The sequence below is a fragment of the Giraffa tippelskirchi genome, chromosome 8 (genome assembly GCF_054371585.1).
Source record: "Giraffa tippelskirchi isolate mGirTip1 chromosome 8, T2T-mGirTip1v1.2.pri, whole genome shotgun sequence".
Taxonomy (NCBI): Eukaryota; Metazoa; Chordata; class Mammalia; order Artiodactyla; family Giraffidae; genus Giraffa; species Giraffa tippelskirchi.
In genome coordinates this window covers 130,315,656-130,342,991 of record NC_137282.1, presented here as the reverse complement: position 1 = coordinate 130,342,991, position 27,336 = coordinate 130,315,656, and the positions used below count along the sequence as shown (strand labels likewise).

At 47.1% G+C, this 27,336-nt stretch overlaps 1 protein-coding gene across 10 annotated transcripts in view; it reads left to right on the top strand.

Moving 5' to 3' along the window:
* The window catches only part of MOCS1 (molybdenum cofactor synthesis 1), a 386,238-nt gene that overhangs the window by 343,412 nt on the left and 15,490 nt on the right, over positions 1-27,336 (top strand). For 4 of the 10 annotated variants that reach the window (XM_081523253.1, XM_081523252.1, XM_081523254.1 and 1 more), the window contains 2 exons: positions 17,260-17,371; positions 18,803-18,970. In XM_081523253.1, coding sequence (XP_081379379.1) covers positions 18,814-18,970 — 157 coding nt within the window. In that variant the 5' untranslated portion in view covers positions 17,260-17,371; positions 18,803-18,813. Of the gene's footprint in view, positions 1-8,908; positions 9,103-12,604; positions 12,626-14,905; positions 14,915-17,045; positions 17,064-17,259; positions 17,372-18,802; positions 18,971-27,336 lie in introns of those variants that run through there. The other 6 variants (XM_081523248.1, XM_081523245.1, XM_081523251.1 and 3 more) reach the window with 3 other exon arrangements.

Sequence of the window (27,336 nt, the reverse complement as noted above, 5' to 3'; positions counted from 1 at the left end):
TCATTAAGATCTTTTTTGTGTAGTTCTTCTGTGTACTCTTGCCACCTCTTCTTAATATCTTCTTCTGTTACGTCCATACTGTTTCTGTCCTTTGTTGTGTGCATCTTTGCATGAAATGCTCCCTTGGTATCTTTAATTTTCTTGAAGAGATCTCTAATCTATCCTATTCTATTGTTTGCCTCTATTTCTTTGCATGTATCACTTAGGAAGACTTTGTTATCTCTACTTGTTATTCTTTGGAACTCAGATGAATATATCTTTCCTTTTTTCCTTTGCCTTTCTCTTCTCTTCTCAGCTATTTGTAAGGACTCTTCAAGCAACCATTTTGCGTATCTTCTTCTTGGGGATGGTTTTGATCGCCATCCCCTTTATAATGTTATGAACCTCCACCCATAGTTCTTCAGACACTCTATCAGATCTAATCCCTTGAATCTATTTCTCACTTTCACTATATAATTGTAAGGGATTTGATTCAGGTCGTACCTGAATGGTCTAGTGGTTTTCCCTACTTTCTTCAATTTAAGTCTTAATTTTGCAATAAGGAGTTCATGGTCTGATCCACAGTCAGCTCCTCGTCTTGTTTTTGCTGACTGTATAGAGCTTCTCCATCTTTGACTGCAAAGAATATAATCAATCTGATTTCAGTATTGACCATCTGTGATGTCCATGTGTAGAGTTCTCTCTTGTGTTGTTGGAGGAGGGTGTTTGCTATCACCAGTTCATTCTCTTGGCAAAACTGTGTTAGCCTTAGCCCTGCTTTATTTTGTACTCCAAGTCCAAACTTGCCTACTACTCCAGGTATCTTTTGACTTCCAACTTTTGCATTCCAGTCCCCTATGGTGAAAAGGACATCTTTTTTGGTGTTAGTTCTAGAAGGTCTTGTAGGTCTTCATAGAACCGTTCAACTTCAGCTTCTTCAGCATTAGTGGTTGGGGCATAGACTTGGATTACTGTGGTATTGAATGGTTTGCCTTGGAAACAGATCATTCTCTCATTTTTGAGATTGCACCCAAATACTGCATTTCAAACAATTTTGTTGAGTATAAGGGCTACTACATTTCTTCTAAGGGATTCTTGCCCACAGTAGTAGATATAATGGTCATCTGAATTAAATTTGCCCAGTCCAGACCATTTTTTTTCACTGATTCCTAAAATGTTGATGTTCATTCTTGCCATTTCCTGTTTGACCACTTCCAATTTACTTTGATTCATGGACTTAACATTCCAGGTTCCTATGCAATATTGTTCTTTAAAGCATCAGACTTTACTTCCATCACCAATCACATCCACAACTGCACGTTGTTTTTGCTTTGGCTCAGCCTCTTCATTCTTTCTGGAGCGATTTCTTCACTCTTCTCCAGTAGCATATTGGGCACCTACTGACCTGGGGAGTTCATCTTTCAGTGTCATATCATTTTGCCTTTTCATACGGTTCATGGGGTTCTCAAGGCAAGAATGGTGAAGTGGTTTGCCATTCCCTTCTCCAGTGGACCACCTTTTGTCAGAACTCTCTACCATGACCCATCTGTCTTGGATGGCCCTACTCAGCATGGCTCATAGTTTCATTGAGTTAGACAAGGCTGTGATCCAAGTGATCAGTTTGGTTAGTTTTCTGTAATTATGGTTTCCATTCTGTCTGCCCTCTGATTGATAAGAGGCTTGTGGAAGCTTTCTGATGGGAAGGACTGGCTGTGGGGGAATCTTGGTCTTGCTCTGATGAGTGGGGCCATGCTTGGTAAATCTTTAATCCAATTTTCTGTTGATGGGTGGGGCTGTGTTCCCTCCCTGTAGTTTGACCTGAGGCCAAACTATGGTAGGGGTAATGGCAGTAACATGCAACCTCCTTTAAAAGGACTTATGCCAGGATGGTTGTATCAGTGCCCTTGACCCTACAGCAGGCCGCTGTTGACCTATGTCTCTGCCAGAGATTCCTGGACTCTCACAGGCAAGTCTGGCTCAGTCTCTTGTGGGGTCACTGCTCCTTCTTCCTGGGTCCTGGTGCACACAAGATTTTGTGCCCTCCAAGAGTCTGTTTCCCAAGTCCTGTGGAAGTTCTATAATCAAACCCCACTGGCCTTCAAAGTCAAATTCCCTGGGGATTCTCAGTCCCTTTGCTGGATCCCCAGGTTGGGAAATCTGTTGTGTGCCCTAGAACTTTCAGAACAGTGTGAGAACTTCTTTGGTATAATTGTTCTCCAGATTGTTTGCTTGGTGGCTCTATGGTGGGGCTCACACACCACACCTCCCAGGTCTGCGGCAGTCAGAGCCCCAGTCCCCGCAGAAGACCACTGCTGACTTCTGCCTCTGCAGGAGACACTCAGACACTCAAAGGCAGGTCTGGCTCAGTCTCTTGTGGGATCCCTGGGTCCTGGTGCACACGAGGTTTTGTTTGAACCCTCGGAGCATCTCTGGCAGGTATGGGGTTTGATTCTAAATGTGATTTTGCCCCTCCTACCATCTTGTTGGGGCTTCTCCTTTGCCCTTGGATGTGGGATATCTTTTTTGGTGGGATGCAACATTCTCCTGTTGATGGTTGCTCAGCGGTTAGTTGCAATTTTGGAGTTCTCACAGGAGAAGATGAGCACATGTTCTTCTACTCTGCCATCTTAGCAAGGATATGCTGTCAAAGGGCACCCCTTTCCTGTAATTGGGCCAGGCAATATATTTAAAGAAATAATAACACAGGAGGACTTGGCATACTGTATTAATTATCCATGGCTGTGTAACAAGTCACCCCAGATGTAGTGGCTTGAAACAAACATTTTCTCACAGTTTCTGAGGATCATGTCTCTTGCAGTGGCCAGCAGTGTGATTCTGGCTCGGGTATTCCAAGAGATTGCAGTAAGATACCCACAAAAGCTGCAATCATTGGAAGGTTCAACTGGAGGTGAAGGGTCTGAGTTCAAGATTGCATACTCACAAGGCTGTTGGCTGGAGGCCTCAGTTCCTCACCGGCTGTCAGCAGGAGGTGTCCTTTCCTGGTCTGTGGGCCTTTCCAAAGTGCTGCTCACAACATGGTAACTGGATTCTCCCAGAAAGTGAGTGATTAGAGAGCAAGGAGGAAGCTGCTTGCCTTTCACAAACTACCCCTAGAAGCCTAACACCATCACCTTTGCCACATTCCATTTGCTACTCTTCCTAAATCCAGCCCACACTTAAGGGGAGGGAAACTAGGCTCTACCTTAAACGAAAACAAAAAACTAGTGTTTTTATTTATTTTTTATTTTAAATTTATTTTTTAATTGAAAGATAATTGCTTTACAGAATTGTGTTGGTTTAACCCAAACATCAACATGAATCAGCCATAGGTATACATAGTCCCCTCTCTCTTGACCCTCTCTCCTACCTTCCTCCCCATCCCACCCCTCTAGGTTGTTACAGAGCCCCAGTTTGACTTCCCTGAGTCATACAGCAAATTCCCACTGGCTACCTATTTTACATATGGTAATGGAAGTTTCCATGTTACTCTCTCCATACATCCCACCCTCTCAGTTTTTTTGGTCTTGCTGCATGTCAAGCAGGATCTTAGTTCCTCGATCAGGGATTGAACCTGAGCCCCTGGCAGTGAAACCACTGACTCCTAACCACTGGACCACCAGGGGATTCCTGGCTCCACTTTTTGAAGTAAGGAGTATTTCAGAATTTATGGGACCTCCCTGGTGGTCCAGTGGTTAAGAATCCACCTACCAATGCAGGGGACACATGTTTGATTCCTGGTCTGGGAAGATTTCATGTGCCGTGAGGCAACTAAGCCCATGTGCCACAACTGCTGAGCCTGCGTGCCCTAGAGACCATGCTCTGTAATGAGAGAACCCACTGCAAGAAGAAGCCCGTGCACTGCAGCTAGAGAGTAGCCTCTACTCACTGCATCTAGAGAAAGCCTGGGTGTATCAACGAAGACCTAGCACAACCAAAAATCAAAAAATAAAAATTTAAAAAATATGGACCAATCCTAAACCACCCTACAGTCAGAAAGAGATTAGGAGAAAGAGTTCAGAGTGATTTCCTGGCAGGAGTGGGAAGGTCTCACAAGGTTCTCAACGCTCTTCCACACCTTCCTCTTCTCCCACATGCCGAGGGTCTCAGGGCTCCCTGGTAGTTGGTTTGCCATTGGGACCCATCCTTCCTGGCAATCCCTTCTCAACTTTCCCAACTCATTATCATACCTACCTCATTTTCCACGATTGCTATTGGCTACCTATCCTTGGAAAGCAGTTAAGCTAATTTGACTTGAGGTGTTCATGACGTGGACTCACAGACCCCTGGAGGCTTAATGAACCCAATGGAATCAATCTAATCTCTTTCATGTGGGGCAAAGATGGTTTTGGTGACACTAGTAAGGCACTCTTTGCTCCTAAACAAATTATAAAAACAATAGAGCAGTTGCTTATGCATTATGATTTAATCCTAGGGAAACTGAAAACCTGTTTATGATTCCTAACTGATGAGGAACCTGAATCAAACGAATAGAAGGTGACTAAATGGCAGAGGTTACACCTGAAGCGTGGGGTTGATTTCCAGTGTGGGGCTCCTTCACTGAACCTGGTTTCCTAGGGAGGATTCCCTGAAACCATCATCCTACCACCATCCTCTTCATAAAACAGATAGCCTACCAGGTGCCCAGGGAAATAGGGAATTGGTCTGAGTTTATATTTTTTTACAGTTTAGGGAAGATGATGTGATCAGAGAGTAATTATAAAGCACTATTAGGATGCCTCTGGGTCTGCAGAAGATGAAAAGGCATATATTAAGGCAGAAATCCTCAACCTTTTTGTCAAGAATCCTTTCTACTCTTTAGAAGTACAAAAGACCCATAGAATTTTTGCTTCTGTGTGTTATGTTTATTTAATACATATTTAGTATGCCAATTTGTTTAATTTATATTTATCATATTAAAAAGTAAGACAGAAATTTAAAAATATTTAACTCATTTAAAAATAACAAAATCAATACCTATTATAAGCATTTTTACTAAAATATCTATATTTTCCAAAAATTGGGAAGAAAGGTGGCATTGTGTTCCATTTTTGCAGATCTCTTTGTTGAGCTTCATAGAAGCCAGCTGGATTTTCATATCTGCTTTTGCATTCAATCTGTTTTGAATCCACTATTGCATAACCTGTTTAAAATTCCTCTATAGAGCCATAGGAGCGTGAGAATGGAAAAGGCAGATAGTATCTTAGCAGTATTAGGAAGACAACTGACCTTGGAAACCCACACTTTAAGAACCACTGAATTAAAGACATACTACAAACTCTCCCCGCTAATTTTGCTGATGACAGACAACTAAATGCTGAAGTCAGCACTTCATAGCACTGGGACTATGGTGACATGTGCAGACACATAAAACCTCCATGGCTGGTTTCAGTATATAATGCAATCCACAGGAATGAATAAAGGCTAGAGTTGTCCAGAGGAACAGAACAGCTTGGATGATATTGCATTAAAACACAAGGGGAAGTTTGTTCCCTGGGTAAAATTTTTTCTGTTCACCAATATCTACTTCCCCTCTCTGCCAGGAAGCTAAGCTTTTGAAATTATATGTAGCCACATGACTTCCTTGCAGCAGAATGATGTGTGGCCTTTCCCAGGAAAAGGCTCTAAGAGCTGGTTTTGCTCCTCTGCACACTCCTTCTCTCTCCACACGTTCTGTGTGGATATCAGCTCCCCCATTAACCTGGGGCTCAGAGTCAGGACAACACCGGTGAGAAACAATTTTCAGCTAACCCTTACTGGGCATGTAACACATTTGAGAAACACGTGTGGTTTTCAGCCATTGACATGTTGGGATTGGTTTGGCAGCAGCCCTCAAAGAGCTTATATTGCAGAAGGCACGTAGATAAACCGTCACTCTATTGTAATTACCACTATCAACAAGGGTGAATCTAGGCTACTATGGGAGGGAAAAATCCTTGACTCCTTTATCAGTCTTGGAACCAGAAAGAAACCGACAGTACATTTAGGTGGGATTTTCCAAGGGATCATTTTTGAGGTGTGGGCAGAGTTCAGGTGGCTAACAGGGACACTGAGGCATCTGTAACCATCAACAGAGGAAAGCCAACACCACCCCAGCTTGAAGGGACAATGGCTAGAAACGGTGTTGGACCTGGTGTTACTGGACTCATGATGGAAGGGCCATTTAATTACAGCCGTAGAAAAGGACAGTCAGTGCCAGACCACAGCAAAACAGGCAGGAGGAATAGACACTCTGACTTCTCTCTCTTTCTCATCTCTAAACCCCTGACTGTGCCTCCTGCTAGGCAGGAAACCAGAGATAAGGATGCTTGGGTGATGCCTTCAAACAGCTAGTAGACACCAATGTTCTAGTCCTCAGAGCAGGGTGGGGAAGGTCACAGAGAATCTGGAGAGGCAAATGGAGAACAGCATGAATAAGGTCCAAACAACATAGACATTAAATGAATTGTTGAAGTAATATTTTTCAAAACTTTTTTTTATTTCATTGCTTAATTAAAATGCCTAAATTTGCAGAGTCCCACAGCTACTGACGGAGTGAAGAGGGATTTGAATGAGTGTAGAGGGCTGCATACTTGAGGCTTCTATTATGAGAGAGGCAATGGTCATATAGCCAGAAAACCAATTGTGGGTTTTTGTTGAATAAAGATTTTGTTTTTTAGAGAAGTTTTAGGTTCACAGAAATATTAGGAAAAAGGTACAGAGATTTTCTACATACGCACTGCCTCCACACATACACAGGCTTGTCTACTGTCGACATCCCCCGCCAGGGTGGTACATGTTACAACTGATGAATCTATGCTGACACAACATAACTATCCAAAGTTCATCATTTACAATTTGGTTAATTCTTAGTGTTGTATTGATACGTCCTGTGTTTTTGGACAGACGAATAATGATCTGTACCATCACTGTGGTATTATAGGGAATACTTTCACCGTCCTAAAAATCCTCTGTGCTCCACCTATTGATCCTTCCCCGCTAAACCCTGGCAACCACTGATCTTTTTACTCTTGTCATAGTTCTGCCTTTTCCAGAATGTTCTATAGTTGGAAACATACAGTCACATGTAGCCTTTTCAGATTGGTTTCTTTCGCTTAGTAGCATGCATTTAAGGTTCCTCCATATCTTTTCATGGATCATTAGCTTATTTCCTTTTAGCATTGAAATAATATTGCATTGTCTAGATGTACCACAGCTTATTAACCCATTTACCCACTGAAGGACATCTTGGTTGCTTTCAAAAGTTTTGTCCTGGGTCCTTGTTTGGGGGGGAGGGTGTTGGGAGGAGGGAAGACAGGTATCAAACTTAGCTGTGGACAGAGCTTGAATGGGTTCTCAGGCCCTTTTCAAATAGATTTCCATCAGGCCTGTCCCACTGTTTCAAATGTACCCAAACACACCTTCAACCCCTGCATATATTGTCTGAACTTTGCCTGAAACATACTAACTACCAAGTCTGTATTAGGAAATAAGGATACAGTTCCTGGTCTTAAAAAACTGATAAGACTAGTGGAGAGGAAAAGATAACTGACAATCATTGACTTGTACAAATGCAGTGAGACTTTCAGAAAAGCTAGGGTGATTTTAGCTTCAAACTAAAGGTGAGTTTCCTATGATGTTTTTCAGTGTTTGGTTCTTGCAGTTCCATAGTGATATAACAGATAGGCTTATTTGAGTGTAAGGATTCTTAGTACATAGATTCATTACTGAGGGTGCATTCCATGGAAAGTTTTAAAGACTATGTTCTTTGTTTTTGAGAGAGAGAAAGGGATCCTTCTCCCCAATTCCTGATACATACTGAATCTTGACTTTAGGAATCATATTGTCTTGGGTTTAAATCCCAGTTTTGCCAGCTATCAACCATGTGACTCTGGAAAAATTACCTATCCTCTCCAAGCTTCTGTTTCCTAAGTTGCAAAGCTGACATTCTATTAACTATAAGACTATTGTAAGTATTAAGTGGTACTTAGCATGGTGTTTGGTGTGTAGGGAGCATTCCAAAGATGATATCTGAATTATTCTATGACTTCTTGCTACATATGTTTTTAAACACAGATGCCAAGATTGTTAGTGTCCTTTGGGGCACTAACTATGGGAAAAGCACTGTGCTGAGCACTGTAGGTGATACAAAAATGACCGTGAGCATTGATCTCTTCTTTCTAGAAGACTGCAGTCACTGGGTATAGGAGCATTACAAATATATATAAAACTATAGTACATACCATAATAGGTTAAAGGATTTATGACAAAGGAAGAAATAAAAGCCTAAAAGTTTCAGGAAAAGAGAACATTTGGTTGAGTATGTGTTTAGGGCTTAGGGCACTGTTAAGGTTAGTGAAATGGAATTTCTTCTGCATCTGAGCATGGATGACCTTTAAATCAGCAGAGATGGGCAGAGGTGCATAGGTAGGAAAGCACAGTTGAGGAAATGGCCACTAATCCTGTGTCAGGGAATGCAGGACATACTTTGGGGAGAAATGGCTGATAATGCTAGAAAGATTGTGAGGGAAAAGCCTACAGCTATTACTCATTTATGTCTTTTTTTCCTCAGATCTTTTTATGTAAGATGTTGATATTTTGTTCATTGTGTTTTTGTTTTTTTTTTTTGCATTCTGACTTTTTGAGATATTGCATTAAAACATTATGTTGAAAATCTACTTTTATGGCACCTCCTTAAATTTCACTCACCTGGCCCTAAAGCACTTAGGTCGTGGTATAAGACTGGCACAAAGTCCAGAGCTGCTCGTAGGAAAAGACTCAGGATCTTTGGCTGAGTTTGAACTTGGCATTTTCCAAGCCCTCCCTAGATAGAGCACAGCCTGCCAGGGGAAAGTAGCCGCGGGAGTGGACTACAACTCCCAGAAGGCCGCGCGGCACGGCGCCCACGCCGATTGGCTGCTCGGGGCCCGCCCCTACCCCGCCCGTGCCTCGAGGACCCGGGGCGGCGCGTCTCGGGCTAGCGTTCTCCCGAATCGGCTACCCTGTGGGATCTTGCACCGCCAGCAGGCTTCAATGGCGGCCCAGCCAGTGTCCCGGGTGGTGCGGCGGGTCCTGAGAGCCGGTGTCCGGAGCTGCAGCTCGGGGGCTCCGGTGACGCAGCCATGCCCTGGGGAGCCTGTCGTGGAGGTGAGCCCGTCCGTATCCACACTTTTCCTGGGGGAGGCAGTGGCCAGGCAGCTCGCTGCCCAGAAGCACCCCGGCCCCTCCGCGGCAGCTGCTTCTGAAAGTGGTGTCCGCTCCTGGGAGGGACCCCCCTCGGCGCCTAATTAGGGGTACAGGGAGAGGTGTGGAAAGATGTTCTCTAGATCGACCGCCCAGTCCCACCTGGAATCCCAGCTGGGCGTAGCGGGGTGGGGTTGCTCCCTGGGGTCTGACTCAAAAGCTTCCCTGCCCACCCGGCCAGGCAATCTCCTTCCAGATCTGAGTGACTCCCAGAGATAGGGGAGCAGGCGGGCAGGACTCTGGGGTCAGTGTGATGTTATTAGCACCCCTCTCAGCCCTGCCTCACACCCTTAAACAGCTTCTTCCTTAAACAGTTTCCTCACTGTACCCCCCGGGGAGGTTGTCTGTGTGATCAGGTGTTTTTGTGACACCTACTTCATAATGTGGCACTGACTAAAAATGTCGCTTTGTAGTCACCTGGCTGTGTGACCCGTCCTTCACTGACTCTTTGTAGTTCATCTTCATTTCCCTTGGGAGGGTTCAGCCTGATTCTGGAGCAGAGTGGAGCCCAGAACCTGGGCTCTTGCAGGTTTGGGAATTGGCTCTCTCTTTAGGGTTAGGATAGACACCCCCGCCCGAGTCCTTAACAGTATCTCTCAGGGATTTTGGGGGTGACAAGTTTTCAATTTGTTTTGCCCATGTTGTCAGGGTATCATTTTGGGAGAAGCATCTCTTTTTATTTGGTGGAACCTTTTCTGGGTCCATTTGGTCATTCCTTTCCTACCACCTGGCACAGGACTTCGGGTTCAGGGGCTCAGCAGATCAACAGATTGAGCACTTGCTGTTGCTCAATCAGGAGGAGGGGCTCAGGCTAAATTGCTTTCCCCAATTCTGACCTCCCTCCTCACCCTCAGGATCCTTAGATAAGCAGATTGCATTGCTGGGAGGTGAAGTGTGTCCAAATTCTTGAACTCTGAACGTCATGGAGGGAAAAATGGGAAAACAAAGATGGCTGAGAGGTCTTTAAAGAATTCCGGAAAAGGGAAGTTTCTCCTCCCCACCCCAAGCCCCTAACTTACTTTGTACTTTTCATCCTGTGCTAAGTGGCTTCATTTATGGTCTCACTGAGGCCTCACAGTAAACCACCTCAGGTGAGTCGAGTTTGTATCTTCAGGTGAGGGAGCCCATGGATGTGAACTTCCCTGGACCCCCGGGAGCTGTAAAGTAAGTGAGCAGGAGCTCAGACTTTCGCATCTGTGCTCCAGCTTCTTTTCTGCGAAGAGGATGGGAGAGGCTGCTCCTGCCCTTTCCTTTACACTGTGAGGGAGGAGGTATCATTAGCAGATAGGAAGGTGGACTTGAGCAGAATGCCTCAATTTGAATCCCAGCCCTGCCACTTATTAGGTGTGTGAACTTCAGCAAGTCCCTTCACCGCTCAGTGCCTCAGTCTTCTCCTCTGTAAAATGGGAATGACAGTGTCTACTTCTTAGGGTGGTTATAGACATGAAAGGAGTTAATGTAATGTATATATACACTTGAAAAGTCTGGCCCGTGTACATGCTGTGCATGTGTATTTCACGTTTGTCTTAATTATTATCCTTGCCACCACTGTCACGTGCTGTGTCCCATAAGTCCCCTCCCACCTGGACACTCAGGATACTCATTCTGTCACCTGTTTGATCACAGACCACCCACCCTGGACATCTCCCACCAGGGTTATCCTCCGCAGACAGGTTGCTCCCCTGTATTTCTAGGTACACTGCTTACCCGATGCTCTGAGGGCAGTGGCGTCAGCAGATATTTGGGGCCATTTGAAACAGACCTGGTGAGGGAGCATGTGACAGAGCACTGGACAGGACGCCCCAAGCTTTCACACTCAGTGTGCCCCCAGTGTGACCTGGCTCCTGGGCCTGTGGCTTCCCCTCCTTTCATGTCTTTAAGACCAGGGGGTGGCCAGCCCATCTGTACGCAATGAGGGAGGGCATGGAATGTCCTTCGAAGACTCTCAGAGGTGAGCGAGTCTTGGAGACAGGTGTGTTCCGCCCATCCTCTGAGCTTGCCAGTTGTGGGGAGCAAGGGGGGGTGGTTCCTGGGATTCCTGACCTTCCTTCCCTTCCAGCAGGGAGCCTTTTCCCCACACCGTGCCCTGGAGGTCTGGTTTGGGATGGGAGGTGCTGGGAGAGACAAGGGGAAGCCCGGAGGTGGTATCTGTCTCTCAGGGTGTGGGCAGGAGAGAGATGTGAGGTGTGGGGAGGGAGTTGGCTGCGAGGCTGGTGGAAGGGGGCCTTGGGCTGGGTCCACTGGCAGCTTGAGGAGCTTCTCTAGGTGGACAGGGGAGGTGAGTGGGTACACGGGGAGGTGGGTAGGGGAGACAGAGCTCCCTGCCAGCCTGGTTGGCACAGTCAGGACAGAGGGCTTCCCACAGTTGCAAGCACTACACCCCTTTTTCTTCCTCTCAGGCTCCATGCAGGCTTTTTTGGGGTGACACGGGGCTGGCCTCAGGTCCCGGGCATGCTGCCTTGGTTCAGGGGAGAGGGTGACTCTGTGCCAGTGGCACCTAGGTATTCGGGGGGCCGGGAAGAACACGTGTTGGAGAGGTTTCTGCAGGAAGGGACTGGGTACATGAGGAGAATGGCCGGGCCAGGCCTGGGGCAGTCACCCTCGGGAGGAAAGCAGACTTTTCTGGAGGGCTGTCTGAACGTCCAACCTGCCCAGCTCCTCAGAGGCTTCGTTTCAGTGAAGTATGACTGTTCTTACAGGTGTGCAGACCTCAGACTTAGGGTGGGGCTGGAGGGAGAGTGGAGGTCAAGGCCTGGGGCTGGGCACTTTGCCCAGATCCCCTCATTTAATAGAGATTACTTTTGAACATCCCTGGGTATACCTCTTCCCAAAGTGGGTGTAAATTGGGCCAGTGTTATTTGGGTTTGGCCTGCCTCTTTGTCCCCTAGCTCCTCTGGTATCTACACTCCAGAGCTATTTGGAGGTTGGCCTTTATCAGTTAAATCAAATGCCCGATGTTAGTGGATACTAAGGAAGGCACTTGTAACTGACTCCTTCCTACTCCCCTTCCCCACCTCACCCAGTCTGCACTAGTAGGAGACGAGATGTAACCAGTAGCGCATGGTTGGCTGCCTTGTGCTCAGTTACTTACACTGGTGTCCATGGTCCCTGGGTGGCTCAGACCCTGTTTGTCCTGCTTCAAGTGGTGTGAGAGCAGGTCTGGAAACCCCAGCCTTGGGCCCTCTGCCATTAAGTAGGGCTTTGCAAGACTAGGGAAGCTGACATGAGTGGGAAAACTAGTCACAGAGTATACAACTAGTGCCCCTCCATGGCTCTATGATGACTGAATATTTCTAAGTAGGAGTTAGATTAAGTGAATGGGAGCAGTCTCTTCCTGAACCCCTACTGTGTGCCAGGAGCTCCTCCGGTTGACAGGTAGGATCATTGTCCATACTTTATGGATGAGGAAGCTGAAGCTGAAAGGGTAGTAGGCAACCGGGCCTGTCGTTCAGGTTTGCCTGCCTCCAATGCCAGTGCTCAGAACTGCAATCACCCGGATTAACATGGCACCGAATTCTGGTGTGGCTGGGCCAATGGTTCTCAACCTGGGTTGCAGAGAAGAATAGGAACACTGCAAACAAAGCTGGGGCCCCAACTCAGAGCAGCTGAGACAGAATCTTTGGTCTGGGGCTCTGGCATCAGTACTACTAAGAAGTTCTTCAGGTTATTTTAATGTGTAACAAGAGTTGAGAGTCACCATTAGAGGCTAAACCATGTTTGTTTGTTTGTTTTAAACTTTGGAGAAGGGCATGGCAACCCACTCCAGTATTCTTGTCTGGAGAATCCCACAGACAGAGGAGCCTGGCGGGCTACAGTCCATGGGGTCGCAAAGAGTCGGACACGACCGAGCAACTGACACACACATTGTTGCTTTACAATGTTGTACAACAGAGTGAATTAGCTGTGTGTATACATTTACCCTTTCCCTCTTGGCCCTATGTGGGGCTAAAGCATTTTGACAGTAGAGACCAGCCTAGAAATGAATGGCTACCCCAGTGTAACTGGGTTTTACACACACCACCTTTCTCTCCAGATTGCGGACCTGCCTATCTGTCCGTTGACACAGGTGGTTCGACAGCTGCTGTGACACTGGGATGCTGAGTCAGGCAGGAAGACTTCCCACCCCAGGCAGGGCCCAGGGAGTCTGAGCAGCCAAAGGTGTTCTGCTTGTGACATGTCCTAGCCTCTCCTGGGTGAGAGGCTTCGCTGTCAAATCTGCCCAGTAATTCCTCCTAGATTCCAATCTCTTTTGACTGGTGCTAATATTTTTTCCCTCCAGGGGGTTTAAAGGAAAGGAAAGAAGAAAAAAAAAAAGGAAGAATGAAAGTAGGACATGCAGTGTTGGAGGAGAGAGGAGGCAGGGATGGGGCATGTTGATATCCAAATGATGAGTTTGCAGTCCTGGCAGGGAGAGGGAGACGACAGATGTGTTTTGTGTGTGTTTAGGAGGCTGCTTCAGGTACTGGCTGCATGATCTGAATGAATGTAAATAAGGTCTCTCTTGGTTTCGAAAATGAAATCGGGCCTGTCCCACCCTTGGCCAGAACAGAGGCCCTAATTCCATGCTGGGTTGCCCCATTCCACATCCCCTCTCCAGTTTCTGCTGAGTCATGCGCCTCTGTCCGCTCACTGGCTCCCCTTCCGGGGATTCATTTGGGTTCCTCCCTCACCCAGCCACCTCCCCCAGGATGTTCATATTAGGGTGAGGAGGGCATCTTGGTGAGTGGGAGGAGGGGCCCTGGAGTGATGAACCAGTTACTGAATTGTGAATAGCTGTTGACTCCTGGGTGTCTGGGCTCCTGGACTCTGGTGGCCAGTGGGGATGGGACTCTTGATTCTGCTGTGTGTCCCTGCCCCACTCCCAAGGGTATGGGTGGAAAGACAGTGGAGTGAGTAGGGAGGGAGGAGGGAGCACTCTTGTGATTATTTCAGACTGCAATTCAGGGAAGTGACGGCTACTTTCTCATCCCTGGACCATGAGCAGAGTTTCTTAGAGGATTGGGAAACCAGTCCTGGAGTGAGCGGAGCGAGGTCAGTTTTATGGACCCAGGAAAAGCCTGAAGCACCCCCTGCTCTCTCTCTCTCTCTCATTCCTTCTGCCTCTTGAGTCAATCAGTGGCCCTTGACCTTGGCTGTAAATTAGAATCGCCCAGAAAGATGAAAAACAGGAGCACCTGGAGATCTGAGTTCAACTGGTCTCCATGGGAATGTTTTTCTTCAACTCCCCAGATGGTTCTAACATGCAGCCAGGGCTGGGGAGGTCCCTGAAGTAAATGTTTCTCTTTCCTGGACTGCAGGAGACCCAGAGACCTGCTTGCTTTCTTTTTTAAACATTTTTTAAAATTTTTTATTGGAATATAGTTGATTTACAATGTGCTGTAGCTGCTGTACAGCCAAGTGCATCACTTATACATATATCCACTCTTTTTTAGATTCTTTTCCCATATAGGCCATGACAGAGTACCGAGTGGAGTTCCCTGTGCCATGCAGTAGGTGTTTGTTAGTGACCTACGTTATATGTGGTAGTGTGTGTACGGGCTTCCCTGGTGGCTCAGTGGTAAAAGAATCCGCCTGCTGCAGAAGCTTCGAGTTGGATCCCTGGATCAGGAAGATCCCCTGGGGAAGGAAATGGCAGCTCACTCTGGCATTCTTGCCTGGAAAACCCCATGGACAGAGAGAGGAGCCTGGCAGGCTACAGTCCATGGAGTCGAAAAGAGTCAGACATGACTTAGCAGCTGAGCACACAGCACACAAGAGTGTGTATGTCAACCCCCCTTTATAAGTCTTCCAATTTATCCCTTTCCCCCTTTCTCCCTTGGCACCCATAAGATTGTTTTCTACATCTGTAACTTTTTTCCTATTTTGTAAATAAGTTCAGTTGTACCATTTTTTTTTTTTTGATTCCACATGTAATTGATAGGATATTTGTCCTTCTCTGACTTCACTCAGCATGACAGTCTCTAGGTGGTCTATCCATGTTGCTACAAATGGCATTATTTGTTCTTTTTTATGGCTGAGTCATCTTCCATTGGGTATAAGTACCACATCTTCTTTATCCATTCCAGAGGCCTGCTTTGTTAGGTTATAAGATGGTGATAATCTGGGGTGTTTCTCTGCCAGCATCCTGACCAGCCCCCTCTTTTACAGCAGGACACTTTTAGCCCATACCTGTCCTTGTTTTATAGCTGGGAGAGCAGATCAAGGGGAGTCAGAGAACTTTGCCAGTCTGTCAAAGAGCCCGGAAACCAGGGGTTCTTGCCCCCAGTCCAGAGCTCTATCCATAGACCTCACAGATGACCACCACAGTCATGATTTCTTTGTTCTAAAGACTCTAGAGAAATGACTTCTCCCTGCCCTGTGTTCCATCCTGGGTACCTTCTTGGACACACCCTATGCAACTAGGAGAAAGACTGAAGAACTTAGAAGACCTGGATTTGAGTCCTGGTTCCACCAGGGGTGTTCTTGGGCCCCATCCAAGCATTGTTTATCATAATCCTTGCAGGTGTGGGGATGGAGCAGAGAATGTTCTTTGGAAATCTCAAGATGCCTTGCAGATATTATTTCTGTGGGGCAGTTATCATCAACATCTGTCATGACCCAGGGTTGTGCTCTAAAGCAGGGGTCCCCAACCTTTTTGCCACCAGGGACCAATTTCATGGAAGACAATTTTCTATAGACTGGGGCTGGGGGCCCGGGGGATGGTTTCAGGATGATTCAAGTGCATTACATTTACTGTGCACTTTATTTCTAATCTAATGCTGCCACTGATCTTACAGGAGGTACCAGTCTGCAGCCTGGACTTTGGGGACCCCTGCTGTAAAGGGAATGGGGGAGAGAGAGCAGATGAGCTCAGACTTGGGAAATGGGGAGGGAGGTTGGCTGCCTCCTTTCTCTCCCCCAGGATGAGTTTGCGCCTTGTGAGCAGCCTCCAGCAATCCCCTCCCCCTTATACGCCAAACAGTGGGTGCTTTCCTCTCTTCTGGCAGTGGGTGGGTGAAGGGTAAGGACTGATGTAATCTGGGCATGGGGTTAGCGTGGGGGCCGTCCTGGCACCTCCATCCTCCCTTCCTTGGGGCTGGTGGCCTCATTGCCTCTGTGGCTTCCCCTGGTTGTACTGTCCTTACCCCAGGGCCTTCTACAGGAGGGGAGCCCCCCGTCATAGGTGTACCCACCCTGGCTGGCTGCGGCTCCCAGCTGCTCCTGGGGGTGTGGTCTGTTGGGTCCCCCTGGGCAGTGGGAAGGGTCCAGAGAGCACCTCCCCCATCGCCAAGGGGGAGGCAGTTTGTGTGACCCCCTGTGCCACGAGGAGTAATTGCTTTGAGCTCAAGGTAAGGAGAGCTTCCCTTGTGGCTCAGCTGGTAAAGAATCCGCCTGCAATGTCGGAGACCTGGGTTCAATCCCTGGGTTGGGAAGATCCTCTGGAGAAGGGAAAGGCTGCCCATTCCAGTATTCTGGCCTAGAGAATTCCATGGACTGTATAGTCCATGGGGTAGCAAAGAGTCGGACATAACTGAGTGACTTTCACTTTCAAGGTAAGGAAGGGGAAGCCTGGATTGGAGAAGTGGTTCCAGGCCACTGGCCCTCTCAGCTGCCTGCTCCTCCCTCCTTGTTTCTGGACATGTTTGTTGGGTGCTGAGAGGCACGTGCCCTCCCGGTGACCTGTCCAAAAGATGCTATGGATGGCTGTTTCTGGATGGGCGTCCTTTGAGGGAGGCGTGATGGGGAGGAGGTGGGGGCCCGTTGGGGTCTAGTGCCCTTTGCCCTGTCCTGATGCCCAGGCAGCAGGCAGCTGCACCCCAGCAGAAGCCCCGCACACCCAGGGCAGACTGCAGGGCTTGGAGGGGCAGGTCCTTCCTTCTAGACCTGTCTCTCATCCTGTGAAGGAGAGGAGACTTCCAGACCCCCAGAACCACGGAGCCCACATATGGATGGAAAGGCAGTGTGTGCGGGTGTCAGAGGTGAGGGAGGGGGTGGTTGGCGGCGGGGTGGGAGGTCAGGTCCTGGAGGTGGGCTCTTCCCATGCCTGCCCCCAAGCCCGTGGTTCCTCCCATCCCATTGCAGGTGCCGTTCCAGAGGGAGCGCACAGCCCCCTTCTCCGCCTTCCTCACCGACAGCTTCGGCCGGCGCCACAGCTACCTGCGGATCTCCCTCACCGAGAGGTGCAACCTCAGATGTGAGTAACCCCCCTGGGGGCCCTCTCTGGGCCCCTGTCCCTCTGCTGCAGTGGCCCCTGCAATCGCCCCCGGTCCAGGAATCCTCCTCCCCATTCCTCTTTCTAGAAAACTCCACCCAGCCTTCTTCCTTGCCTGTCAAGTGGGGTTCAGGGGCAAGGTGGGGATCAAGAGTGAGTTTTATGATCCTGGAAGCTGGGTTCTCCTTGGAATTAGGCTGGAGAACAGAATTGCTTTTGGATTCAGGATCGAGGCTGACCCGGGACCTACCACGGGCTCAGGACTCTTTCTCTCTCCCTCCTAATTCCCTGAGGTCCGCACAGTGCAAGACATGGCATGGAGCCCACCAGGCACTGTAAACAGGTGAAATAGGCCAGTGCCCATGGCCAGCACTGCCGGGTACAACAAAACACTCCAGTTTCATGAGACAAGTTGTCTGGGGCCAGGCTGGTACACAGTCCTCGTTGCATAACATCATACAGAGAGCTCTGGGGCAGATCCACTGCTGGAGGGACTTCAAAAGTGTGTGGGTCCATCTGTCCTGCCTTTCTTCCATCTTTCCTTCCTCCCTCCCTTCCTCTCACTGTAATTCACAGTAAGAAATGTATTTACTTCATGCTCCAATAAACACATGCCTGTGTCGTAAATGTGCAACCTAAGAATACTTACCCCATGCAGTACTGATGTTCTGATGTTCTTACCTAATCTGTTCCATCGTCAAAGACCAATTCTAGACCCTTCCTTAATCTGACTGACTCCCTCGCAGGTCCTGACCACTAGTGCTGGTCAGCCTGTCCCACGGGAACTGAAGGGAGGAAATGGTGCCCCACTCACCAGCCAGGGCTCGCCTCATTATCCCCTTTTGCTGCCTTGCCCTGAACAGGTGGTACCTCAGTCTTCCAGTCTGTGAAATGGGACTGGTGTTCAGTCACCTGAAGGATCGTAGCCTGGGTGTGAGAACACGTGTTGCCACAGAAGGGAGTGGCTTTGCCCAGGGCAGGGAGCACCTCCTGGCCTCCTGTACCTCAGGACACACAGAGGTGGAGCCCACTGTTTGTCAAAACCAGATGAGGTGAAGGAACTGAATGCTGGCAGGAGGAATGGGCTCAGGGCCCTGGCCTTCCGGGCAGACCCAGCCCAGCAGCCCCTCAGAGGGAGTCAGTCTCTGCCTGCCCTTACCCCCAGCCAGGCTGCCCTGGCAGCTTGTTCATCACCTTTAACCCACTGAGGGACATCAAGGCCAGATGGGGAGGGGTGTAGAAGAGGAAGGTGAGCCTAGGGTTTGTGCCACCTCAGACTTGGCCGGTTTCTCCTCCTAGCTGGGTTGGGATTCCGGAGAAACTTACAGCATGGTGGGCGAGTTGGGGACCGGAGGCCTCGCAGCCTGACCGCTGCAGTCACTTCCTTCCTCCACGTCCCCTCCCTTCCCTCAGGTCAATACTGCATGCCCGAGGAGGGGGTCCCTCTGACCCCCAAGGCTGACCTGCTGACCACAGAGGAGATCCTGACCCTGGCCCGGCTCTTTGTGAAAGAAGGCGTGGACAAGATCCGGCTCACGGGCGGGGAGCCGCTCATCCGGCCAGACGTGGTGGACATTGTGGGTGAGTTGACCAAAGTTGTCACCACCTCTCCCAGGTCCTGCTTCATCCAGCTTGACTCGAGTACAAATATCAGAAGCCAACACTCCCTTGGGACGTTATGCTCACAGAGTCCTGCCACCCTCTGAAAACAGGCACCATCATTATTCTCCTTTTTCTTAAGAAATGAGGCACAGAGAAGTTGGAGAACTCGCCCGAGGTCACAAAGCTAGTAAGGGCCAGAGCCCAGTGGTTTGACGTCAGATTTAGACTAACGTCCTCCCCAGGGCTTGGAGGCCCGCATGATCTGGTTCCATCAACCATAGAGACCTCTCTCCTGCCGCTCCACCCCCACTGGCCCCCCTATTCACGCCACCAGGCCTTTCCACATGCTGTTCCCCTCGCCAGGGGCAGAGGGCTGCCAGCCTGCCTCGTTCAGGGCTCTGCACCAGTGTCATCTCCTTAGGCGAGGCCTCCTTGACCGCTCTGTCTAAAGTCCCTCCCTGCGTACACCCCCCCAGCTGTTTTGTCTCCCAGGAGTTGGCAAGATATAGCCCACGGGCCAGAACAGGGCCACCACCTGCTTGTGTGTAGCCTGTATGCTAAGAATAGTTTCTCTGTTTCTAAATGTGACTGAAAAAGAAAATCAAAAGACTAACATCTGTGGCACATGAAAATTATATGAAATTTTAAATTCACCATCCATTAATAAAGTTTTATTGGCACGTAACCACACCCACTCATTTACATATCTCCCACGTTGCAGAGCTGAGGAGTTGCTGCAAAAACAATACGGCTGGCAAAGCCGAAAATATTTACCTTCTGGTCTTTCCGACAGAAAAAGTGTGCCGACCCTACACTACCACATTCTGTTGTTTGGTTGGTTTTTGTCTCCTCATTAATTAGCATGAAAGCTCTCAGGGATCTGGGCGGATTCTGTTCATAGCTGTGTTTCGAGCACTTAGGAAAGTGCCTGGCACACAGCTGGTGCTCACCGGTGTTTGCTGTACGAATGAAGGTGGTTCAAAATGCAATCTCTGAAGTATGGTATGCCCTTGTGGGAATCTCAGCTGCACCTGTATACTACTGTTAACAGTAGTATATCTTGGGAAACTTTTAAAGTCCATCCTATGCACTGGAGAAGGAAATGGCAACCCACTCTAGTACTCTTGCCTGGAGAATCCTAGGGACGGCGGAGCCTGGTGGGCTGCCGTCTATAGGGTCGCACAGAGTCGGACACAACTGAAGCGATTTAGCAGCAGCAGCAAGCCTTCAGATGAAGAGGGTAACCTACCTTATAGGCTGGACCTGGGGAAGAAATAAGAAGGAAATGTCCAGCAAGTAGCAAGCGCTGTGCGTGGGGTGGCCCTTGCCGTACGCTGCTTCTAAGCCTTGAGGTCAGAGACCGTGAGTGTGTGATTATAGAAGATGAAGTCAGAGGAAAAAAGGTTTCATTTTCTTGATTGCTGAGGCCCCCGCCTCTGCTGCTCAGGATGGGACACCCCCCCAGCCCTCAGCTGTCCACCTCATTTGCTGGTTCAATGCACGTTCTCTAGAGTGCCTGTTTGTGTGCCTGGCACTGTGTTGGGGTCAAAGGGGAGTGATTGCAGGCCCCACCTTTGAGGATCCCAGCCCATTGGCCGGAGTAGCTCCTGAAGACTGCCATCTGACACGGAGCTCAGCTGCTGTGGGGGCTCTGAAGAGGGGCCCAGGGACCCCTGCCAGCTCTTTCCTCCCTCCTGCCCTGTGGCCAGCTCCCTGCAACCCCCACCGATCACTTGACCTGGAATCCTGGCATCATTCCTGGGCTGCACACGCTGGCCAAGGGGAGTTGACTTGACCCGGCCTGTTCCAGGCCGCTTCTCGGGGCCTGACGGGCAGATTGGGTTCCAGGAAGGGGCCGGACCTGACTGGCTGCCGTCGGTCAGGGCACTACCTCTGCTGTCTATCCAGGGCCTGTGGGTAAGCTGGGGGCTGGTGATCACTGCTGGTCAGAGAGGGCTGGCTGAGCACAGTCAGGGGGACACAGAGCTCTCCTTGCATAGGAGGAGGCCAGGGAGCCAGGAGAGGTGGCAGCTGCGTTCCTGCTCTGGGCTTTTCCACCTCCTCGCCGTGTGAACTTGGGCAGGTTCCTGCCTCACCCTGGGCTCAGTGTCATAATCTACGCAGCGGTTGCTTCATGCGCTCTCCTGCTCTGATGGCCCTGGGTTATTGGTCCTGGCTTGGTAGCATGGGGGTAGTCAAGGGTTGATCACCACGTAGACGCTGGTTTGGACAAGGAACCAGCTACAGTGACCTACTTCGAATGATTTATCTCTTTCTTCAAGGGTGTGTATTGGTGGGGCAGGGCAGGGGGGACTGTACCACTCCCCCCAGCTCTCCCCTAGTGTTTGAGACAACGGCAGTCGTAGGGCCTTGAATTCCTGTGTTGCTGTGTTTGCTGCCACTTTGACGTCTCCCAGCCCAGCTCCTTTGATTGGCAGAGGTACTTCTTCAGAGTAAAACTGCCCTGCAGGGCAGTGTAAGTGGGGCTAGTGAGGAAGAAAGGCTAGAGGGGGAGGGGAGGGGAGGGGGCAGCAGACAGAGCTGAGATGTTCACAAGCATTTGTCCCCCACCCTCCAGATGAGAGTTTTTAGGGACCCCATCCAGAGGGCAGAGTGAAGGGGTTGAGGGTTTCTCTAAGTCAGCCGTCTTGGTCTCTCTGGGTCCCTGCTTGAGGCTGTCAGCCCTGGGACTGGTGCTGCAGAACTCCCCCTGAGAAGACAGCTCAGCTTGGGAGCCCCTCCAACAATCCTGAGCTGATCCTGCACTGCTCCTCCTGGCTTGTGTATGAACAAGGTCCTCCCTCCTTGTCATGGGTTTAGGGCAGTGCTGGCGCATAGGACTTCCCGGGATGATGAAAACGTTCTGTGTGTTGTCTGATTCAGTAGGCAGCCTTGGGCTTCAGATGCTGCTACTGTGACCGAGAAACTGAATTTGTAACTTTAGTACAGTTTCACTGATTCAAATGGCCACGTGTGGTTAGCAGCTGCCATGTTGGATGGTGACGGTTTGCGATTTTCAAAAAAAGGAAGCATCAAGTAGGCACACCTTACTTGATGATGCTTCGCTTTACTGTACTTCACAGATACTGCGTTTTTCTACAAATGGAAGGTTTGTGGCAACCCTGTATTGAGCAAGTCTATTAGTGACATTTTTCCAGCAGCATTCGGTCACTGTGTCACATTTTATTCTCACAATATTTCCAACTCTTTTTTGTTATTACCTTTGTTATGATGATCTGTGATCAGTTATTTTTTTTTTAATTTATTTATTTGGCTGTACCAGGTCTTAGCTGAGGCATTCGGGATCTTCAATCTTTGTTACAACATGTGAGATCTTAGTTCCCTGACCAGGGATCGAACCTGGACCCCCTGCCTTGGGAGCTCGAAGTCTTAGCCACTGGACTGACGGAAATCCAATGTGATTGGTTGTTTTTAGATGTTACTACTGCAACTCCCTGAAGGCTTAATAGTAGTAATTTTTAGCAATAAAGTATTTTTTAATTGAAATATGTACATTTGCTTAGATTAATGCTATTATACACTTAACAGACTACAGGATAGTATAAACATAATTTTTTCTTTTTTTGACCATGCTGGATCTTCGTTGCTCCGAACAGGCTTTCTCTAGTTGTGGCCCATGGGGGCTACTCTTGGTCACAGTGCATGGGTTTCTCATTGCAGTGGCTTCTCTCATTGCAGAGCCCGGACTGTAGGTGCTTGGACTCAGTAGTTGTGGTGCACAGGCTTAGTTGCTCCGTGGCATGTGGGATCTTTCCAGACCAGGGATAGAACCCATGTCCCCAGCATTGGCAGATGGATTCTTAATCACTGGACCACCAGGGAAGTCCAACATAACTACATGCACTGGAAAACCAGGAAAATCTGTGTGTCTTGCTTTACTGTGATACTTGCCTTAGTACAGTGGCCTGGAATCAACCCCACAGTATCCCCAAGGTATGCCTGTAAACACACAAGTCCTGTGATAGTGTTGGCCATGTTTGCAGGGCACTTACTTTGGCTTCTGACTTCAAGACTGACTTGTCTCTGTCAGATGATGTCTTAGTTGGAAAATCGCTCAGTCCTGCAGGCTTTCCCTTTTTTGTTTTGTTCTTCTATCTTCCGTTCTGTTCTTCCATTATGTTGAAGAAATGAAATGTGGAGCATCCAGGTCTCAAAGCTTAGAGCCCATAATAAGAGGCCTGATGCAATGGAGAGGCATTAAAGATTTTTGAAACGGGGTGAAGTTTTTTAATTTTATTTTTGATGGACTCTAGTTTACATCGAATTTTAGAGTAAATCCTAATCCTGGGTTCGTTAAATAATCTCATTATTGATCCATGCATGGCCTTTCTCACTTTATTCATACAAATGTATTTACATGTTTTGATAATGCTATGAATTCCTAAGGAAACCCGCTACCTCATCAACTTTTTTTGTGTGTATGTGTGAAGAATCAGAACCCTGGCAAAAACCTTTAACCACCTCTGTGGACTTGACTACCTTGTATTTCTCCTTCCTAAGAAAACACTTAAATGCCATATTTATCATTCCTTTACTTTTTACGAGTGAGATAGTGTGCCTGAATTTTTAAGTATCTTGCTGTGTGCAGTCTTTCAGGAATTACTCTTATGACACAGCTGACATTCACAGACGTCACCCTGAGTTGCGGTTCATTCCTTTTCACTTCAATTGCTTTTTCTCTTTGATCTCCTGTTCCATTATGTGAATATACCACACCTCCTGTTAGTGAACATTTGGGTTGTTTCCAGTTTCTTGATGTTATAAACAGTGCTGCTTCAAACACTTGTATTCCCATTCATGCATCTTGGTATATAGCTTCTCCAGGAATAGAATTGCCAGGGTATGGAATATGTGAATGTTTAACCTTGGCAAACAATCCGGCATTGTCTTACAGTGGTTGTACAACTTTACACTCTCCCTAGCAGTACCTAAGTAACTTTTGGATCCTTCCCAACATTCAGTGTTATCATTCTGGATTTTTTCCAGTGGACTGTGTATATAATGCCATTTTATTGTGGTCTTGCTTTGTACTTCCCTCTTTAGAATGAGATCAGGCATCTCGTCACATGTTTATTAGCTATATATTTATTTATTTATTTTCCTGTGTCATACCAGATCATGTCATCTGCCCATTTTTCTGTTTGGTTTTTCATATTGGTATGGTCCAAGTTCTTGATATATGTTGCAAATATCTTCTCCCAGTTTGAGAAAACAAGCCATACTTTGGGTAACAATTTTTTTTGATCAGTAGTAGTTCTTGAATTTATTAGTTCTTTTATGGTTAGTGCTTTTTGTACTGAATGAAACACGTCACTCAAGGTCAGAATAATACTTATGGTTTTACTAAAATATTTGAAGTTTTGTTTTTGCATTTAAGTCCTTAACCTGTGGGTAACTTCGGGGAATCCAGTTTCATTCTTTTCCATGTGAATAGTCACTTTTTCTAGTTCCATCTATTGCATCATTCCTACTTCCTCCATAAATCAGCTATGTGTGCATTGGTCTGTTTTGGGTTTGTTTTATTCTATTTAGTTTGTCTATCTGTATGCCAGTATCACACAGTCTCAATCTCTGTAGCTTTATAAGTCTGTTATCTGATAAGGGAAGTCCCTTTTACTCTTCAACAGTGCTTTAGCTAGCTATACCTAGCTTTGTCCATGAGAATTTTAGAATCCGATCACCATATTCCCTGGAAAATTCTGTTGGGATGCCCTCCTTTTTTTTTTGTTGTGTTTAAATACACATAACAAAATTTACCATCTTAAATGTACAGCTCAGTGGTAGTAAGTATATTCACATTATTATGTAGTCATCACCGCCATCTACTCCTATTCTCTTGTACATCTGAAATTCTGCTCCTATTAAACAGTGACTCCCCATTCTCTTCCTCAGCCCCTGGCATTATATTTTCTATCTTTATGGTTTGGGCTGCTCTAAGACCCATAGCAGGAAAGCTATGACAAACCTAGACAGTGTGTTGAAAAGCAGAGACATTACTCTGCTGACAAAGGTCCATATATAGTCAAGGCTGTGGTCTTCCCAGTGGTTATGTACGGTTGTGAGAGCTGGACCATAAAGAATGCAGAACGCCAAAGAATTGATGCCTCAAACTGTGGGGCTGCAGAAGATGCCTGAAAGTCCCTTGGACAGCAGGGAAATCAAAGCAGTCAGTCTTAAAGGAGATCAACCCTGAATATTCACTGGAAGGACTGATGCTGAACCTGAAGCTCCAGTATTTTTGTCATCTGATGCAAACAGACAACTCATTGGGAAAGTCCCTGATGCTGGGAAAGATTGAGGGGAGAAGGAGAAGGAGGGTGTCAGAGAATGAGATGGCTGGATGGCATCACCAATGCAATGGGCATGAACTTGGGTAAACTTTGGGAGATGGTGGGGAACAGGGAGGCCTGGCGTGCTGCAGTCCATGGGGTCACAGTCAGACACGACTGGGCAACTGAATAAGAAAGTCAAAGAAGTGAAATCCTGTAGTATTTGGGTTTTTTTGTGTGTGTGATTGGCTTATTTCATTTAGCACAGGTCCTCAAGATTCACTCGTGTTGTAGCATATTGAAGAATTTCCTTTCTTTTTAAGGCTAAATAATATTCCATTGGATGAACGTGCTACATTTTGGTAATTCATTCATTGATCAACTTGGGTTGCTTCCATGTTTTAGCTATTGTGAATAATGCTGCTGTGATCATGGATGTACAGATATCTCTTTGAGACTCTACTTTGAATTCTTTTGGGTGTATACCCAGAAGTGGAATTGGTGGGTCATATGGTAATTCTGTTTTTAAGTTTCTGAGGAAGTTCAGCACTGTTTGTAGGGAAGTCAGCTTCCCAGTTGGTGCTAGTGGTAAAAAAAAAAAACCAAAAAAAACCTGCCTGTTAATGCAGGAGATACAAGAGATGAAGACTTTAATTCATAGTTTTATTAAAGTGTAATTTAATTATATGGCCAGAGAATCTTATCTGTATGAAACTTATCCTTTCAAATTTATTGAGCATTGCTCTATGACCTAGTATATTGGCAATTTTTATAAATTTTTTTTATTCTTGAGCAGCTTATCCTTTAATTATTGCATGAAGGAATCTATATTTGTTTATTAGACCCAGCTGGTTAATTTTCTTGCCTAAACCTTTGGTTGTCAGTCTCTGCTGACTTTCCATCTGCTTGGCCTGCCAATAATAAATAAGTGGGTTGATTTGTTGGTTTCTCCCAGAGGTCCTATTGCTTTTTATTTTATCTATAGTTGAGGTGATTTTATTAGGTTCATATATGGTTAGAATTGTTATGTCTTCTTCATAAATTGGATCTTTTATCACTAAGTAGTAGATCTCTCTCCATAATGATATTTTTGGTCTTAAGGTTTATGTATTTGATTTTACTAAAGCTATATCAGCTTGCTTTTAGCTTTCATAAGATTATTTTATCTGTTTTCCTCTATTCATTTTTAACCGCTATGTGTTCTTATTCCTTCGGTATGTCTCTTACAATAGCACATAGCTGTCACTTTGATCAAATTTGACAAGCTTTGACTTTTAACTGGCAAGTTTATTCTAGCTGCCTTTGTTGTAATTATTGAGATAGTTGGACTCATTTCAACAGTTTTTAAAAATCTGTTGTACTTTTTTGTGTTTTTTCCTCCTTTTTGGCTTTTAAATAAATGACACCGCCCCCCCGCGCCCCCCCCCCCCCCCCCCCCGCTTTTCTTCCAAACAAGGCAAAAGCTTTAGCACACCCTTAGGCCTTTGATTTTTTCCCCAGCCTTCCCCACTGTTATTGTTGATGTTTTCTAGAATTTTACTTTCAGGTTATTACGAATAGTCTGTCCCTCTGTATCTCTTGTAAGCACCCTCTCTGTCTTTTTAAGATAACTTTACCAAGATATTTGATCATGTGTAAATGCACATTTCTTGCAGTATCTCTTGGATTTGTTTCTCTTCTTATATGAATATTTTTGTTCTGTTGGTTTCTAATGGTGACTCCAATATTGATGGTGAATCTAATTAAATCTGATGTGCCAGGTAGTTTTTATAATGTTTTAAAGTAATTCAGTCCAGTCGCTCAGTCGTGTCTAACTCTTTGTGATCCCATGGACTGCAGCACACCAGGCCTCCCTGTCCATCACCAACTCCCAGAGTTTACTCAAACTCATGTCCATTGAGTTGGTGATGCCATCCAACTATCTCATCCTCTGTTGTCCCCTTCTCCTCCTGCCTTCAGTCTTTCCCAGCATCAGGATCTTTTCCAATGAGTCAGCTCTTCACATCAGGTGGCCCAAAGTATTGGAGTTTCAGCTTCAACATCAGTCCTTCCAAC